At 37.8% G+C, this 17,220-nt stretch overlaps 1 protein-coding gene across 19 annotated transcripts in view; it reads right to left on the reverse strand.

Moving 5' to 3' along the window:
- Nucleotides 1-17,220, reverse strand: part of SCMH1 (Scm polycomb group protein homolog 1) — a 235,999-nt gene that overhangs the window by 47,785 nt on the left and 170,994 nt on the right. For 17 of the 19 annotated variants that reach the window (XR_002478986.2, XM_021673368.2, XM_021673371.2 and 14 more), the window contains 2 exons: nt 6,463-6,692; nt 1,893-2,019 (listed from right to left, as the gene is read on the reverse strand). The exons of the other annotated variants lie outside the window; for them this stretch is intronic. Coding sequence is in view for 16 of the 17 variants with exons in the window: in XM_021673368.2 (XP_021529043.1) it covers nt 1,893-2,019; nt 6,463-6,692 (357 nt within the window). In the remaining variant the exon portion in view is untranslated. The remainder of the gene's footprint in view (nt 1-1,892; nt 2,020-6,462; nt 6,693-17,220) is intronic. 19 annotated transcript variants of the gene reach the window in all.

Genomic DNA, 17,220 nt, shown 5'->3' on the forward strand with positions numbered 1-17,220 from the left:
AAAGAGAGGTGAACACAATCTAAAGAAACTAAGAAGGCTCCAGGAGAGATTTCTTCTAGAGTATGACATGGATAGAATATATAATGTACTTGGACATAAAGAGAGATGTATACAGTAGGAAGAAAGTTTAATGTTGAATTAATAACAAGTACACAGAAAAATAAACACATAACAAGGAAATCAACAAGATTTCCCCTGAAAACGAAATGTTAAGCAACAAAGGAAAAGTAATCATAGTACACTACATAGTTCAATTGAGAATAGCATTTAACTAGTTAAAATAACAAAACACTGAATTTTGATCTAATCAAAATTAAAATATCATGGAATTGGGGTAGGGAAATATGTGTGGGTGGATAAGGGGCAAGGAGATTAATAAGAGTTAAATTCTCATCTTCTAAAGTGGGTAATCAGTAGAAAAACAACTAAACTAAAAAAGACAGCAATATACATGCTATTTAGATACAGAGGTAAATAAAAAATCAGTTAAATTGAAAGTGATTGCCTTTGGGGAATAGTAACTGACAGGGGGATAAGAGGTGTGTTTGTTTTGTTTTTGTAATAAGTCGTGTAGACCCTTCATTCCTTTGAACTATGAATGTGTATAACTCATAAAAACCAAAATACCTTTTAAAAAGTTCTCTATAGTTAAAAAAAATGAAAGGTAGGTAATAAAAGATAATGTAATGTGGCACATCACATTCAGTCCGTGATAGCTTTTATTGTTAACAATTGAAGGGACTATAAAGGTTATTTGGACTAGTCCTATCATTGTATAGATTATAAACTGAGGCTCAGATTGAAAAGTAATATCAAGGTCACACAAAGTGAAATCAAGTCCCACTCAAGAGACTGCTACACAATGATCAGTGAAGACTATTATAGCTTGACCATGGCAGGTTCTGTTATCTTCTCTAGGTTATTGGAAAGGAAACTACAGCTGAGCCTTCCCTTCAGGCTTCTACATTCTAGGATTTGATCTGAGACATACTCAACTCCTTCTAAGAGAAAGACAACCCTAACTTCCATGGGGATCATACCAATTGCTTAGACTTCCTAGAAGAAGATGGAGTGTCTACTGAGTAACAGAATAGGGTTTCACATATTTATCTTAATTTAAAAATTAAAAAATGAGTATTTTTCTTTATAGTTACCCCCTTGGAAGGCTGTGTATCTAGACATAGTTCTTTTAGTTACTGTCATAGACAGTTTACGAAATAGGAACAGATATGCATAACCCAGGCTAATTACCCACACATTTCATCCACCAGATTTGGCAATGAGTCAATCACTTATTGGTTGATCTCTAAAATCAAGTTTACTCTCATTGTACCAAAGTTTGCCACCATCAATGATTGTTAAAAAAAAAAAATGAGAGAAACCTCATATGTATTTGAAGCGTGGCACCATTACTGGAATGCTGAGAGGATTCTGAAAGGTGGAAGGGATCGCTCAAGGGAACACCCCTAACTGGGAAGAAAGGGTATTATTCTTTTTTTTATTGCATTTTAGGTTTTGGGGTACATGTGAAGAACATGCAAGATTGTTGCATAGGTACACACATGGCAGTGTGATTTGCTGCCTTCCTCCCCATTACCTATATCTAGCATTTCTCCCCATGCTATCTCTCCCCAACTCCCCACCCCCGGAAGGGTATTATTCTAAACTAGGCCAAGGAGCTCTTGGTGTTGTCCCTGCCTTAGTTTCCCATCCCTGAATTCACAGAAAACTTACCCAAGTTTTATTGTCTCTCTGACATTATTTTAAATGCCAAAGACAGATTTTGCCTAGGTTTACAAATGGAAAGGTGCTAATTACTGGTGTAAGACAAGAGAAAGTGCAGACACTAGGTCTGGGGCTTGTGAGCAGGTAGTCCTGTTATCTGCTCTTACCTGTGGGGGCATGCATGGCTGAGCTGGGGATGGTGGCAGCGTCTTGGGGTACAGTGCTGGTATCTGGTTCAGGAGTGCTGGTTGTTGGTGAGGCGGGTGGTGGATTCAGCAATGTCCGAGGTTTCCTCTGTCAAAATGAATGGGAAAAAATTTGCTACCCATGACAGGTCTTTTCATTCTCTATTCTTGGCACTTAATTCACTCATGAAGCAAAAATATATTTATGGATGGAATAGCATTTTATCTTTGTTTTCTACACAGCATCTGGCTTAAAGCTATACATATCTCTATAGAAGATACTTAGTAGACGTTTTCTGAATCTATGTACAAGATTCTGGTCTTTCGTAAGGTCAAAGCTTACTGTATTGACTTTTACATTAGATTCAATATTATCACATGAAGTTCCAGTTCCCTTATTAGTTGGGCAGACAAAAGCAAAATATGCTACGTCTGGTTTCACATTATTTTGTACTTTATTTCTCTCTCTTTAAAAATGGAAACAAACAAAAAAACAGAAATGACTCTTCTAATTCTATAAACGTCTTTACTCTGTCTGCCTATCTCTTTGCCTCATTACCTGCCATTCCTTCCCTTAAACTTCCTACTCTAGTAAATCTCTAACTATATTGCTTCTTCAAGAATCCTGCAATTTTACTTGGTTCACACCTTTACAATGGTAAGATGTCTCTTCCACTTGAAATGCTCTTTCTTTTTAAATTTATTTTACACATTCGTTTATCTAGGAAGCTTTTCTAGCTTTTCTCTAATCATTGTCTCTTATATGTTACCTCTGTTTTTTGAACTTGCATTTTTCGATGTATTGTCATTATATGTTTATATACCAGTATCCCTATTTACCTGGAACTCTTTGAGAGTCTGGTTCTAAGTACCATTGTTAGCATGGTACTTAGCATAAAAAAAGTGTAAATAAATTAATTTTTTTATTATTATTTTTTATGAAGCATGCAGTATAGATCACCAATAATAGAGGAAATAATAAAGATGATTTGAGAGAAATCTAGTATTTCCCCCATGTTGTTCAGGGCAGTCTTTAGGGGAGAAAGATCTCAGAAGGTTTTTTCCCAAGAAATAGTTTTCTAAAAGCTTTTTTTTTTCTTTTTTGAGACAAAGTCTTGCTCTGTTGCCCAGGCTGGAGTGCAATGGCATGGTTCTGGCTCACTACAACCTCCGCCTCCAAGGCTCAAGCAATTCTCCCACCTCAGCCTCCTCAATAGCTGGGACTACAGGTATGTGCCAGCATGCATGGCTTACTTTTAAATTTTTTGTAGAGATCAGGTCTCATTATATTGCAAAGGCTGGTCTCAACTTTCTCCTGCTCAAGTGATCCTCCTACCTTGGCCTCCCAAAGTATTAATGGATTATAGGCGTAAGCCACCATGCCTGGCTAAAAGCCTTTCGAATGCAAGGAAAACATAACAATCACGGAGATCCAGAAATTCATTTTTACTAAATGCTTTATGTAGGGACAACTGCTGGGAGCCATATCAACCTGTCTGCCTTCTAGGAGTATGTTCTCTAAAGAGATAGCCCTGATGACAGCAGGCATATGTAAGACGGCCTTGCCTGTGTAAGCAATCACGCAAACTCTCATGAACCATTCAAAACACACATTGAAAGTGAATCTTCTTATGCTTTTTGTTATTGCTAAAAGTGAAAATACAAATAAGTAATGAATGAATCAGGGAAGAAGGGAAATACCACTTCAATTTCAGTGAGCTGGTGGTAGGATTTCATGGGGTCCCTAAAGGAACAAGCATGGTAGGTTAGGTGCCTGAATAATGTAAACCTATTTGAGATAGGTACATTTACAATATTATATGTACTCATACATTATCTCATTTTCATTTTAGAGGTAAGAAAATGGGCTCAAGGTCTTACCCAGAGAAGCCTTCCCAAAGTCACACAGGTGGCAAACTATGAAGATATGTTAACCTAAGTTCGCCTGACTTTAAAGCTTATGCATTATCCATAAGAGTACTCTGCTTCAAAAAGAGATATAAAGCCAGTCATGGTATGGTGGCTCATGCTCGCAATCCCAGCACTATGGGAGGTCTAGGTGGGAAAACTGCTTGAGCCCAGGAGTTTGAGACCAGCCTGGGCAAAATAGCAAGGCCCTATCTCTACAAAAAATTAACAAAAATTAGCTGGGCATGGTGGCACATGTCTGTAGTCCCTGCTACTTGGGAGGCTGAGGTGGAAGGATCGCTTGAGCCCAGAAGGTCAAGGCTGCAGTGAGCAATGACTGTGCCACTGCACTCAGCTTGGGTGACAGAGTGAGACCACACCTCAAAAATCAAAGCAAAAAAAAAAAACAAACAAAAAGGGATATAAAGCACACAGGTGAAGTGGAAGGCATATACACTTGTAGGGGTAGGCAAAAGAACGAAGGAGAATTAAGAGTATCAAATGCTAGGACATAAAATACAGGAAAAGATAAGAATGACTGCTTTCAAGATGGTTGGAAAGAAAAAGGACTTTGGTTACTATGTTCAAAACTTCCTGAGAGAGCAGAGCAGAGGCAATCACAGTATCAGTTTTTCAGTTTTGAATGATCTTAAAGGCCACTTAAGTCAACTATCTACCCAATTCCCTCTCCCTAAAAGGTCCCATCCACAGAGTCATCCAGTCCCTGATGAAACACCTCTAGTTATAGGGGCTCATTACTTCTATTTTGGGATAGATTTAACTGTTCCTTTTATGTTGAGACAAAGCTTGTCCACTTGAGTTTCCATTTATTGGTTCTGGTTCTATCTTTGGAGCCCCCCCACATAGGTTTTCTCCCTTTTCTGACTGTCCTCAAGATGTCTTCACATCATCAAAAGCATGGCTTCTCTGGCTTGGCATCCTTAGGGCCTTCAGTCTCTTCTCTAGAACAGGAGAATGAGAGGTGGGTAAAGAAGGCAAAAATGAATCAAGACCTGGGCTAGTGATTAGTGGTAATAGGTGACGAGGAGCATTATGTGTTATACAGAAAGATCAGGAAGTGATATTGAGAATTTGAAGCCAAAAATAAGAGACAACTATCATCACTAAAATCATCCATCCATGTGGCCACCCACCCAGCCTCCTGTCCATCTTGCATATTCTGAATATTTCCCAAGAGACTGACTGAGATATAAGGTACTGCAGGAGAAAAAAAAGAGAAAGATTAGGTTTTTGACCTTGAGGAGCTTATATTCTATAAGGGCTGAAGTCAGTGGAAGCTAATAAACAAGCAAATCAAACAGCAAACAAACTAACTCTAGGGAGGAATTAACAAGACTGGGATGGAATGCTCAGGGAGACTCGGTTATCATTTCCATACTGGAACTCAGGTATTCTAGTTCAGGGAGGAGATTCAGAGATATCTCCTGACAGTTAAGAAATGAGTGGAGGGGGTGATGCTAAAAGGGGCCCTAGAGAAGCTGCTGAGAGAAGCCTTTTTTTTTTTTTTCCATATCAATTCCTTTGCCAGGAAAGATACCCATGGAAAACAGGCCATGACTAAGAGGTGGTACTTTCAATAACAGTGCTCAGTGAAGCTGACTCAGCTGTCTTTTCCAATACTAGAATACTAGAAGTGTTATGTCCCTCAGGAAATGTGGGAAAGAGTGAAAGAGTGAATATATGCTAGGGAAGCAGTGACCTTGGAAGTAGATAAGGGACCAATCTCTGTAGCTTTGGCCATTTACTAGCTATGTGATCTTAGAAAAATCATTTTATAGTTGTAAGTCTCAATTTACTATAAAATAACATTAACACTCTCTCTTAGGTTTTTGTGAAAATCATGGGATATGTACATATTGGCATCTAATACAGAGTCTGACACTAGTAAGTATTCAATTTTTTTTTTAAGAGGGGTAGAGATAACACAAAATATATTTACATTCAGCCTGGAAAAGCTGATTAAAAGAAAAAAAAACATTTACAGAGTTAATTTTTGCTTTCTGTCCACATGCTGGGCATCTACTTTGGAAAGGTTAACAAAGAGCAGTTTTTTCCATGTACATTAGACCAGAATCTCCTTGAATATGAGTAACTTGCAAAGTTAACATTTGTTTCCTGCCAGGTGCGGTGGCTCACGCCTGTAATCCCAGCACTTTGGGAGGCTGAGGCGGGTGGATCACAAGGTCAAGAGATCGAGACCATCCTGGTCAACATGGTGAAACCCCGTCTCTACTAAAAATACAAAAAATTAGCTGGGCATGGTGGTGCGTGCCTGTAATCCCAGCTACTCAGGAGGCTGAGGCAGGAGAATTGCCTGAACCCGGGAGGCAGAGGTCGCGGTGAGCCGAGATCGTGCCATTGTACTCCAGCCTGGGTAACAAGAGCGAAACTCCGTCTCAAAAAAAAAAAAAAATTTGTTTCCTATCCTCTACCATCCTATCTTTAATATTACCAACTCTCAGGTAAGTAGCAAGTGGGGATGATGATCTAGGAAATTCCTCTTATAAGCATACACAAGATGGAGAAGAGGGCCAGATATGCCACTTTTCAAGAGAGATGGGTATGGATGAATGACCCCTTTATAATCCCTTATCCCTTTCTGGGAAACCCACATTTTACCTACCTTGCTGCCAGGTTTAGGACCCCTCTTCTTTGGGAATTTCAAATCAGCTGTCTTGGGTGGGGCAGAGATGGGATGGGAAATTAGGGTCTTGGATGTCCGGCCCCGCTTCTTTCCTGGTTTACGCCCCCTCTGCCCTGGTTGATGTTCCAAGACAGTTTTGGTGCTGCTGTGGATGCTGGGCTTCTCAGTATTCACATCAGACGCAGGATAGGGATTCTTTGGAATCACAACTGTAAGAAAAAGACTCATTCTATCACCCTCTCTGCCCCCTGCATTCTCATCCTAGCCAGAAGTTAAAAAGGACTTGCCACTTCTGCTCAGATAGTTTTGTTTCAAGAAACTGGTTTCCTGGCATTTGACCTAAATGTTTAGGAAATCTCTGAAGAAAATTGAATTTAGATTGGCTAGAATTGGAGGTTTTAAATTATTCCTGGCAGATGCAGAAAAAAATATTAAATTTTTCTTCCCCAGGTATCTTAGACAAGTATTGTGACCGAAGTCAGAGTTGAAATATATAAATATTAATAGAATCATAGGCTCAGAGTTGAAAAGGCTTTTAGAAACCTGTAATTCTCTCCTGTTAAGAATGAAGGTCTGAGGCTCAGAAAAGGACACAATGCCCTTCCCAGGTTACATAGTGAGTTGGGATAAGAAATTCTGTTTTGAAACTGAGCTCTGATAACTATGCCAGGGATTTTCTACATCAATCTACTTGAATTTTTAGTCTGACTACTTGCAGTGAGGAGTAGAGGAACACATGGAAATATAAATCTGATAGCATCTCTCCTTAAAAACCTTTGCTCTTGGGCCGGGCGCAGTGGCTCATGCCTGTAATCCCACCACTTTGGGAGGCCGAGGCGGGTGGATGATGAGGTCAAGAGATCGAGACCATCCTGGTCAACATGGTGAAACCCCGTTTCTACTAAAAATACAAAAAATTAGCTGGGCATGGTGGCGTGTGCCTGTAATCCCAGCTACTCAGGAGGCTGAGGCAGGAGAATTGCCTGAACCCAGGAGGCGGAGGTCACGGTGAGCCGAGATAGCGCCATTGCACTCCAGCCTGGGTAACAAGAGCGAAACTCCGTCTCAAAAAAAACCAAAAAACAAAAACCTTTGCTCTTAAAAACCTTTACTCCTTATTATCTTTCAGGTAAGGTCTAAATTCTTTATCCTGATGTCTAAGGACTTTTGTGACTTTGCCTATCTTGCTCTCCCATTATGACTGATGTCACTTCCTATTATCCAACCCCATGTTTTAGTAGCCCCATATGTTGAGCTCTCTATTATTCTTTGTGAGACACATATCAATACTCGGTTTTCAACACTTGATCTAGGGCCACCTCCTTACTAAGGCTTTCTCTGACCATGTCCCAACTAAGTCAGTGCCCTCTCTTTACTCCCAAAGCATTCTGTAGAAACCTATGTTATAGTACTTCTTAGTTTTACTCCAATTATTCATTTTTTCCTTAAACTGAGAATTTTTTGAGGTAAGGGACATCTAATTCATTCTACAAATAGTTATTAAGCACTTACTATAAGTTATACACTGTGCTAAGCCCTGGGAATAGAAAGTGGACAAAGCAGACATAGTATCCAGTCTCATGGAACTTACCTCCTCGTGAGAGAGAGAGAATATTAAAAAATAAGACAATATACAATATAATGTCAGGTAGTGCTAAGTGCTACGATTAAAACTAATGCAGGTTAAGAAAACAGAATTTTAAGGGAAGTCCTCTTTGAAGAGATGACATTTACACAGAACTCCCTAAAGAGGTAAAGACATAAGCCTTATGAAGATGTGAGAGGGTATAATAAGTGCAAAGATTCTGAGACAGGAACGTGTTAGTGTGTTTCAGAAATGGAAAGGAGGTCAGTAGAGCTTTAATTGAGTGAACAAAGGGGAAGGTAGAGAGAAATTAGGTTAGAGAGGGAGTAACAGTAATATTGTGTAGGGCTGCAGACTGTGAAAATGAACTGAACTTACTCTAAATATAAAGGGAAGCCACTGGAGGGTTTTAAGCAGGGGAGTGACAAGATATACTTAAAAGGACGACTCCAACTGCTTTGTGAGAGGGACAAGAGTAGAATTTGGGAGACCAGTTAATAAACTATTATATAGGGCAGGTAGAAGATAATGCTTCCTAGGCCTCCAGGTAGGAAGGGATAGTTGTGGTAGTACAATGTTAATGATGCAACAACTAGAAGAAGTCAGAGTAATTATTTAAAAAGATACCACAGAACTGTCATGAGGATCAGATGAACTGGAATTCCAGGCGATGGCCTCTGAGGTAGCCGATACTGTTTTCTTTCCTGAGGGTATTTGCTAATTTTGGCATAAACTAAGGATCATGTTTGGCGTGTGGTGAGGGGCTCTGTTGGAGGAAAGAGAAATCAGAGAGCTGCTGTGACAAACTGGAAACTTAAGAAGCCCCTGCGTGTGGTCAGTTTGTCTCATCAGGTACTTGCTGAATTTTGAGCCAGCAAACTGGAACTTCAAAGCTAGACTGAGAGCTTTTAAAAGGCAGAATAAAATCCATAATGTTGTGGTTTTAGGGGACAAGGTTCCACTAGAAGTAGGTGGTATACCTTAAACACATGGCTGATTTCCTCTTAAAGATATATGCCATATTTTGAAACTATAAGGGGTGAGAGGTAACAAAACTAAGCCCCAGACCTCTTAAGGATAGGACGATCTCCTGTACTGTTTCAGGGCTAAGGAAATAGAAATTAGGTTCTCAATCAAGAGCGCAAGAGGGCCCGTGTCCAAGAAACAAGGATAAACCATAGGTATCAAGGATAAACCAAGGCATAATCTAGACGTGGTCCAACTCAATCCATAATTAGATTGAGGTGATCAGGGCCTTATCCTATTAGCCTACCAGAGGAAAGGAAGAATTATTTCTCATGGAAGATACCAGCTGGAGCCTCAGTAGTTCTTTTAATATAAAATGTCGGGCCGGGTGTGGTGGCTCACACCTGTAATCCTACCACTTTGGGAGGCCGAGGCGGGTGGATCATGAGGTCAAGAGATCGAGACCATCCTGGTCAACATGGTGAAACCCCATCTCTACTAAAAATACAAAAAATTAGCTGGGCATGGTGGCGCGTGCCTGTAATCCCAGCTACTCAGGAGGCTGAGGCAGGAGAATTGCCTGAACCTGGGAGGTAGAGGTTGTGGTGAGCTGAGATCGTGCCATTGCACTCCAGCCTGGGTAACAAGAGCAAAACTCTGTCTCAAAAAAAAAAAAAATGTCTGGAATACTACAAAAATTATTAGATATAACAGAGTCAAGACAGTATGATCAGTAATCAAGAGAAAATACAGGTAACAGAAAGAGACCCATATATTATCCAAATAATGGAACAAACACATAGATTTAAAAAAATCCTAATTAAGATTTTAAAATGTAAGAAAATATGAACAGAATGTAAGAAAAAATAGATAGTACCCACAGAAAAATCTATATAAAAAATTAAATGGATATCTTATAACTAAAAAATACAATATTAGGAAGAACTCACTGTATGAGTTTAAGGGCAGACAAGAGCCAACAGAAGGGATTAATAAACTTGATGAAAAAAATAGAAAACATCCCAAGTAAAGCACAGTGAGAAACTATGGAAAAATATATTAGAGCATTAGAGGTAAGTAGACACAAGTCAATAGGTCCAAAATATGAGTGGCTATAATCCCAGAGGGAGAAGACAGATAGAATGAAAAAAAAAAACAATATATGAAAAGATAACAGCTGAGACTTGAATGAAATACATCAACCTACAGATTCAGGATGCTTATGGATTCAGCAATCCATAGCAGGAAAAATACAAAGAAAACTATACCAGAACATGTAATTGTCAAACTGCTGAAAATAAAAAAGATGAAATACAGATGAAATAAAAGACAGGGATGAAAGACAAAGATACATTTTAAAAAGCGGTCAGAGAAAAAAGAAGCATTACCCTTACAGGAGCAGCAATAAGACTGACAACTGGCTCTTTAATAAAACTGGGCAAGCAAGAAGCAATAGAATAGTATCCTTACAGGGCTAAAAGAAACAAACTATCAAATAATTATAGACCCAGTGAAAATATCCTTCAGAAATAAAGGTAAATAATGAGATTTTCAGATAATCAAAGCTAAGAGAATCTGTCACCAGTGGACCTAACTATAGGAAATGAAAAGGAAGTTCTTCAGGCTGAAGGAAAGTGATTTCAGATGGAAATATGAAACTACAGGAAGGAATAAGAACACAAGAAAGGGTAAAGATGTGAGCTGATACAAAAGGATACTGATTATTTAAAACAATAAAACTGGCTTGTATCATTTATAATATACGTATTAATATGTTATATCACAGCAATAGCACAGAGGGTAAAGGTGGAGAGTAAATGGAGCCAAACTTTGGTAAGAGTTTTACATATTTGGGGAGTGGTTAAAGCACTTATTTAAGGTAGACTTTAATAAGTCCAAAATGCATATTTGCATAGGGCAATTAAAGAATTATCAGTGATAAGAATGTAACTAAAAAGCTGAGGGGAGAGAAGTAGAATAATAAAACATACTTGATTAATCCAAAAGAAGGCAAGAAAGGAGGAATAAAGAAATAAGGAAGGACTTGGACAAATAGAAAACAAAAAAGCAAAATGCAAAATGTAGACTTAAGCCCAAATAAATAATTATATTAAATAAGGGTGGATTAAGTAAAACAACTAATAGGAATAAATGAACAAACCAGACCAAAAAAACCCCAGAATTCAATTATATTTGTTTATAAGAGGGCCCTGAAATATAAAGACACTCAAAATATAAAAACACAGGAAGATAAAAGCAAACAGATAAAACAAATATACTCTATAAACACTAACCAAAAGAAAACTAATAACATAGATAATCAATTAACCAACCAACCTAACTGACATATATGCCCAATAAATATAGAATAAGGAGAGACAATTTCATCATGGATCCATCAGACATTAGGAAGAGAACAGGATGGTATAAATAACTTTATGCCAATAAATATGAAAATTGAGATAAAATGCTGCTCAAGACCAACCTGGGCAACACTGTGAGACCCCATCTCTACAAAAACAAATTAGCTGAGCATGGTGTGTGCCTGTAGCCCTAGCTACTTGAGAGGCTGAAGTGGGAGTATCTCTTGAGCCCAGTTTGAGGTTGCAGTGAGCTATATCACACCACTGCACTTGAGCCTGGATTACAGAGTGGATACTTCATCTCTTAAAAAACAAAACAAAGTAAAAAAATACCACTGACACAAGAAAAAACAGAATATAAAGAGCCTTATACATAACAAAAAATTGCAACTGCAATTAAAAATCTTTCCACAAAGAAAATCCCATGCCTAAATGGCTTCACTGGTAAATTCTAGCAAACATTTAAAGAAGAAATAACAAATCTCGCAAAGCCTCTTTTGAAAAAAAGAAGAGGGAACACTTCCCATTTCATTTTATAAGGCCAGCATAACCCTCATAACAAAACATGACAAACATGTTATAAGAAAAAAAAAACTATAGACTAATATCCTTTATGAACAAAGATGCAAAATCTTTAACAAAATATTTATAAATTAAATCTAGCTCTCTCTATACATGTATATCAGATATATATCTCCTATATATCATAACATGCAGGATAATATATCATAACTAAGTGAGATTCACTCCAGAAATACAAAGGTTGTTTAACAACAGGAAATAAAATCAGCTGAACACATACATTCTCTAAATGAAAGAGAAAACCCATATATCATCTCAATAGATACAGAAAGAGCATATGACAAAATTCAACACCCATTCATAAGATTTGTCAATAAACTAGGAATAAAAGAGAATTTCCTTAATCTAGATAAAGGCATGTATAAAAAAACCTATAACCAACAGCATTCTTAATGGTGAAATATTGAACACTTCTTATTGAATTATGGGATAAAACAAAATAACTACTATCACCACTTCTATTCGACATTGTATTGGGGGACCGATGCAATAAGAATAGAAAAAGAAATAAATGTAGATTGTAAGGGAAGGAGCATTACTTGTACATGACAAGATTATTTTACATAAATATTCTTCCCTACAAATCTACAAAATCTATTAAAATAAAAAAACTGAATTTGGAAAGGTCACTACATACAAATCTAATATATAAAAATCTAATGTATTCCTCTAAATAGCAACAATTTGAAAATTATTTAAAAATCCATAAATCAAATAACATCAAGTATTCAGTGAAAGACTGGCAAGACATCTACACTGGAAACTATAAAATATTGATAGGAGAAATTAAAGAACTAGATACCATGTGGCTGTGGAGGGATATGTTACATTGATAGACTGAAAGACTCAACATTGTGAGGTGTCAACTCTCATCAAATTGATCTAGAGTCAATGCAATTCCAATCAAGATCTCAGCAGAAAAAAAATGTGGTGTATGTATGCAAATTGACAAGTTAATTCTAAATTTTAATAGGAAATGCAAAGGACCTATAGTAGCCAAGTCAATCTTGATGAATAACAGCAAAGCTGGAGGACGCGCACCATCAAATGGCAAGATTCATTATAAAGTTACAGTAATTTACACACGTATTATTGGTTGGGCATGGGGTCTCATGCCTGTAACTCCAGCACTCTGGGAGACTGAGGCAGAAGGATTGCTTGAGGCCAGGAGTTTGAGGCCAGCCTTGGCAACATAGCATGACCTGGTCTCTACAAAATTTTTTAAAAAATTAGTTGGGCATGGTGCTGCACACCTGTAGTCCCACCTACTCTGGAGGCTGAGGTGAGAGTATTATTTAAGCCCCAGTGGTCACGGCTGCAGTGAGCCATGATGATGTCACTGTACTCTAGTCTAGGTGACAGAACAAGACTCTGTCTTAAAAAAAAAAAGACATATATTATTGGTGCAAAGGATAGATGAATGCATCAAAAGAGCAAAATAGAGAGTTCCAAAATCAGCTACACACATATAGTCATCTGATTTATGATAAATGTGCCCTTGCAATTCTGTGGAGAGAAAAAATGGTCTTAAAATTGTGGTGAGTCAAATAGGTATCCATATGGAAAAAAGAAGACTTGAATTCTATTTCACACCAGATACAAAAATTAATGTGAAAACTAAAATATCAATTTCTAGAAGAACACAAAGGAGAAGACCTTCAAAACTATGGGGGTGGGCAAAGATTTATTAAAACAGGACACAAAAAGCATTAATTATCAAAGTTTGAAGATTGATATATACGACCTCATCAAAACTAAAAATTTCTCTGAATCAAAGGACAACATTAAGAAAATGAAAAAAAATCCAGGAAGTGGGAAAAGATATGCAAAACACATATGTCAGAAAAATAATATCCAGAATATATAAAGAATGGCCAAAAACCAATAATAAAGACTGGCAATTAAAAAAAAAATGGATAAGACTTGATGAAGCACTTCACAAAAATGAATATAATGGCCAATAAGTATACAAAAAGTTGCTGAATACTATTAGTAATACAGAAATGCAAATTAAAACTATGGGACACTACCATATCCCCATGAAAACTGTCAAAATTTAAAGGACTGACAATATTGGTGAGGATGTGAAACAACTAGAATTCAACATTGCTGGCAGGAATGTATATCATTTTGACAAACTGCTTAGCTGTATACCCTATGACCCAACAATTCCACATCTCAGTACATACCCCAGAGAAGTGAGTGATATGACCACCAGAAGACGTGCTAGAATACTCACCATAGCATTTTTCACAAGAGGCAAAACTAGAAACAACCTGAATGCCCAGCAGATTTTTAAAATGTGGTATATTCATAAAGGGGAATACTATAGAGAAGTTAAAAAGAACAATTATTATTGTATGCAGCAATATGAATGAATCTCACAGAAATAATGTTAGACAAAAGAAGCCAGAGTATGTATTTTAGAATTCTCTTTATATGAAGGTTGAAAACAGAAAAACGAATCTGTAGTGATAGACAGACTAGTGGATACCTTTGAAGGGTTGGGCAGGTGGGGTTTCAACCAAAAGGGAGCACAAATGAATCTTCTGGGTGTGGGAAATGAATCCAGCACCCTCTTATATCAATATAAAAGAAACAAAAACAAAAAAGACAAAAGATAGTGATGAACTGAAATCTTAGAAGACAGTAGTATTATTGGAGAAGATGAGAATTAGATTCAGAATACATTGGAAGAAAGAGCTGACATGATTGGATGTCAGTGAAAGAAAATTAACAAAGAGAAAACACAAAATTATACTGAATACATTCAATTAAAATCATATCCAATGAAACAGAGGAGGGCCAGGCATGGTGGCTCACATCTGTAATCCCAGTACTTAGGGAGGCTAAGGCAGGAGGATCATTTGAGGCCAGGAGTTCGAGACCAGCTTGGGCAACATAGAGAGATCCTGTCTGTATAAATTTTTTTTTTTTTTTTTTAAAGAGAGGAGTCATAGATAATCCAATATAACTGGCTTAAGCAATTTGGAGAAATTAAAAAAAATTTTTTTTTTTAAATTAGCCAGAAGTGATGGTGTGCACCTGTGTTCCCAGCTACTCAGGAGGCCGAGGTGGGAGGATCACTTAAGCCCAGGAGTTCAAGGTTGCAGTGAGTTGTGATCACACCACTGCATTACAGCCTCGGTGACAAAGCGAGACCCTGTCTGTATAAAAAAAAATAATTTTTTTAAAAAAGAAAGAGAGGAGTCATAGATGATCCAATATTACTGGCTTGAGAAATTTGGAGAAAAAAAGATGCCATTTACTGGGATGTAAAACATTGGGGAAGGGAATCAAAATTTCAGTTTCTTTTTTTTTTTTTTTGAGATAGAGTCTTGCTTCTTCACCCAGGCTGGAGTGTAGTGGTAAAATCTTGGCTCACTGCAACCTCCACCTCCTGGGTTCAAGTGATTCTCTGGCTCAGCCTCCCAAGTAGCTGGGATTACAGGTGCTCGTCACCACACCTGGCTAATATTTGTATTTTAGTAGAGATGGGGTTTCACCATCTTGGCCAGGCTGGTCTTGAACTCCTGACTTCATGATCCACCTGCCTTGGCCTCCTAAAGGGCTGGGATTACAGGCGTGAGCCACTGTGCCCGACCCAACAGTTCAGTTTTTAAACATATTTCTTATGAGATACTTGTTAGATATGGTATTAGTCCATTTTCACAGTTATAAAGATATACCTGAGACTTGGTAATTTATGAAGAAAAGAGGTTTAATTGACTTACAGTTCCACAGGGCTGGGGAGCCCTCAGGAAACTTACAATCATGGTGGAAGGGGAAGAAGCATGTCTTACATGGTGGCAGGTGAGACAGAGTGGTGAGTAAAGAGGGAAGAGCCCCTTATAAAACCATCAAATCTTGTGAGAACTCACTCACTATCACGAGACTGGCATGGGGGAACTTCCCCCATGATCTAATCACCTCCTACCAGGTCTCTTTTTTTTATGGTTTTATGCAGTTATCTTTAATCAGTTAAAATAAAAAAGTAAAAGTGTGTATTATCTTTTATTTACCTAGGTGATGACCTTAATCAGTGCTCATTATTTCCTTGTGTGGATTTGAGCTAAAATCTGGTATCACTTTTCAGCTTAAAGAACTTTAGTATTAGGAAAGTCTGCTACCAACATATGCTTCCAATCTTTACCTGCATTTGTCTTTATTTCACCTATATTTTGAGAGACAATATATTGGATATAAAATTCTTTGTCGACTGTTTTTTTTGTTTTTCTTTTAGTACTTTGAATGTCATCCCATTGCCTTCTGGTCTATTTTGTTTCTGATCAGAAGTAAGTCAATAGTCCTGTTGGGGATCTCATTTATATGGTGAATCATTTTTCTCTTGCTGTTTTCAAAGTTTTCTCTGTTCTTGGCTTCTGACAATTTGACTATGGGGTAGCTCTCTTTGAGACATGGTTTTTATTTTTTTTAATTTCCATAGGTTATTGGGGAACAGGTGGTGTTGGTTACATGAGTAAGTTCTTTAGTGGTGATGTGTGAGATTTTGGTGCAACCATCACACGAGCAGTATACACTGTACTCTATTTGTATAGTCTTTCATCTCTCATCCCCTTCCCACCCTTTCCCCCGAGTCTCCAAAGTCCGTTGTGTAATTCTTATGGCTTTGCATCCTCAGAGCTTAGCTCCCCCTTATAAGTGAGAACATATGATGTTTGGTTTTCCATTCCTGAGTTGCTTCACTTAAAATAATAGTCTTCAATCTTGTTCAGCTCACTGCAAATGCCATTAACTCATTCCATTTTATGGCTGAGTAATATTCCATTATCTATCTCTCTCTCTCTCTCTCTCTCTCTCTCTCTGCCTGCCTGCCTGCCTGCCTGCCTGCCTGTCTGTCTGTCTACCTACCTACCTACCTACCTACCTACCTACCTACTTACTTACTTATCTGCCTACCTACCACAGTTTCTTTATCCCCTTGTTGACTGATGGGCATTTGGGTTGGTTCCACATTTTTGCAACTGTGAATTGTGCTGCTATAAACATGCGTGTGCAAGTATCTTTTTCATATAATGACTTCTATTCCTCTGGATAGATACCCAGTTGTGGTATTGCTGGATTAAATGGTAGTTCTACTTTTAGTTCTTTAAGAAATCTCCACACTGTTTTCCATAGTTGTACTAGTTTACATTTCCACCAGCAGTGTAGAAGTGTCACCTGTTCACTGCATCCATGCCAATGTCTACTATTTTTTGATTATGGCTATTCCTGCAGGAG

This window comes from Aotus nancymaae, unplaced genomic scaffold (genome assembly GCF_030222135.1).
Source record: "Aotus nancymaae isolate 86718 unplaced genomic scaffold, 86718_ANA_hifiasm-v0.15.2.pri h1tg000007l, whole genome shotgun sequence".
Classification (NCBI taxonomy): domain Eukaryota; kingdom Metazoa; phylum Chordata; class Mammalia; order Primates; family Aotidae; genus Aotus; species Aotus nancymaae.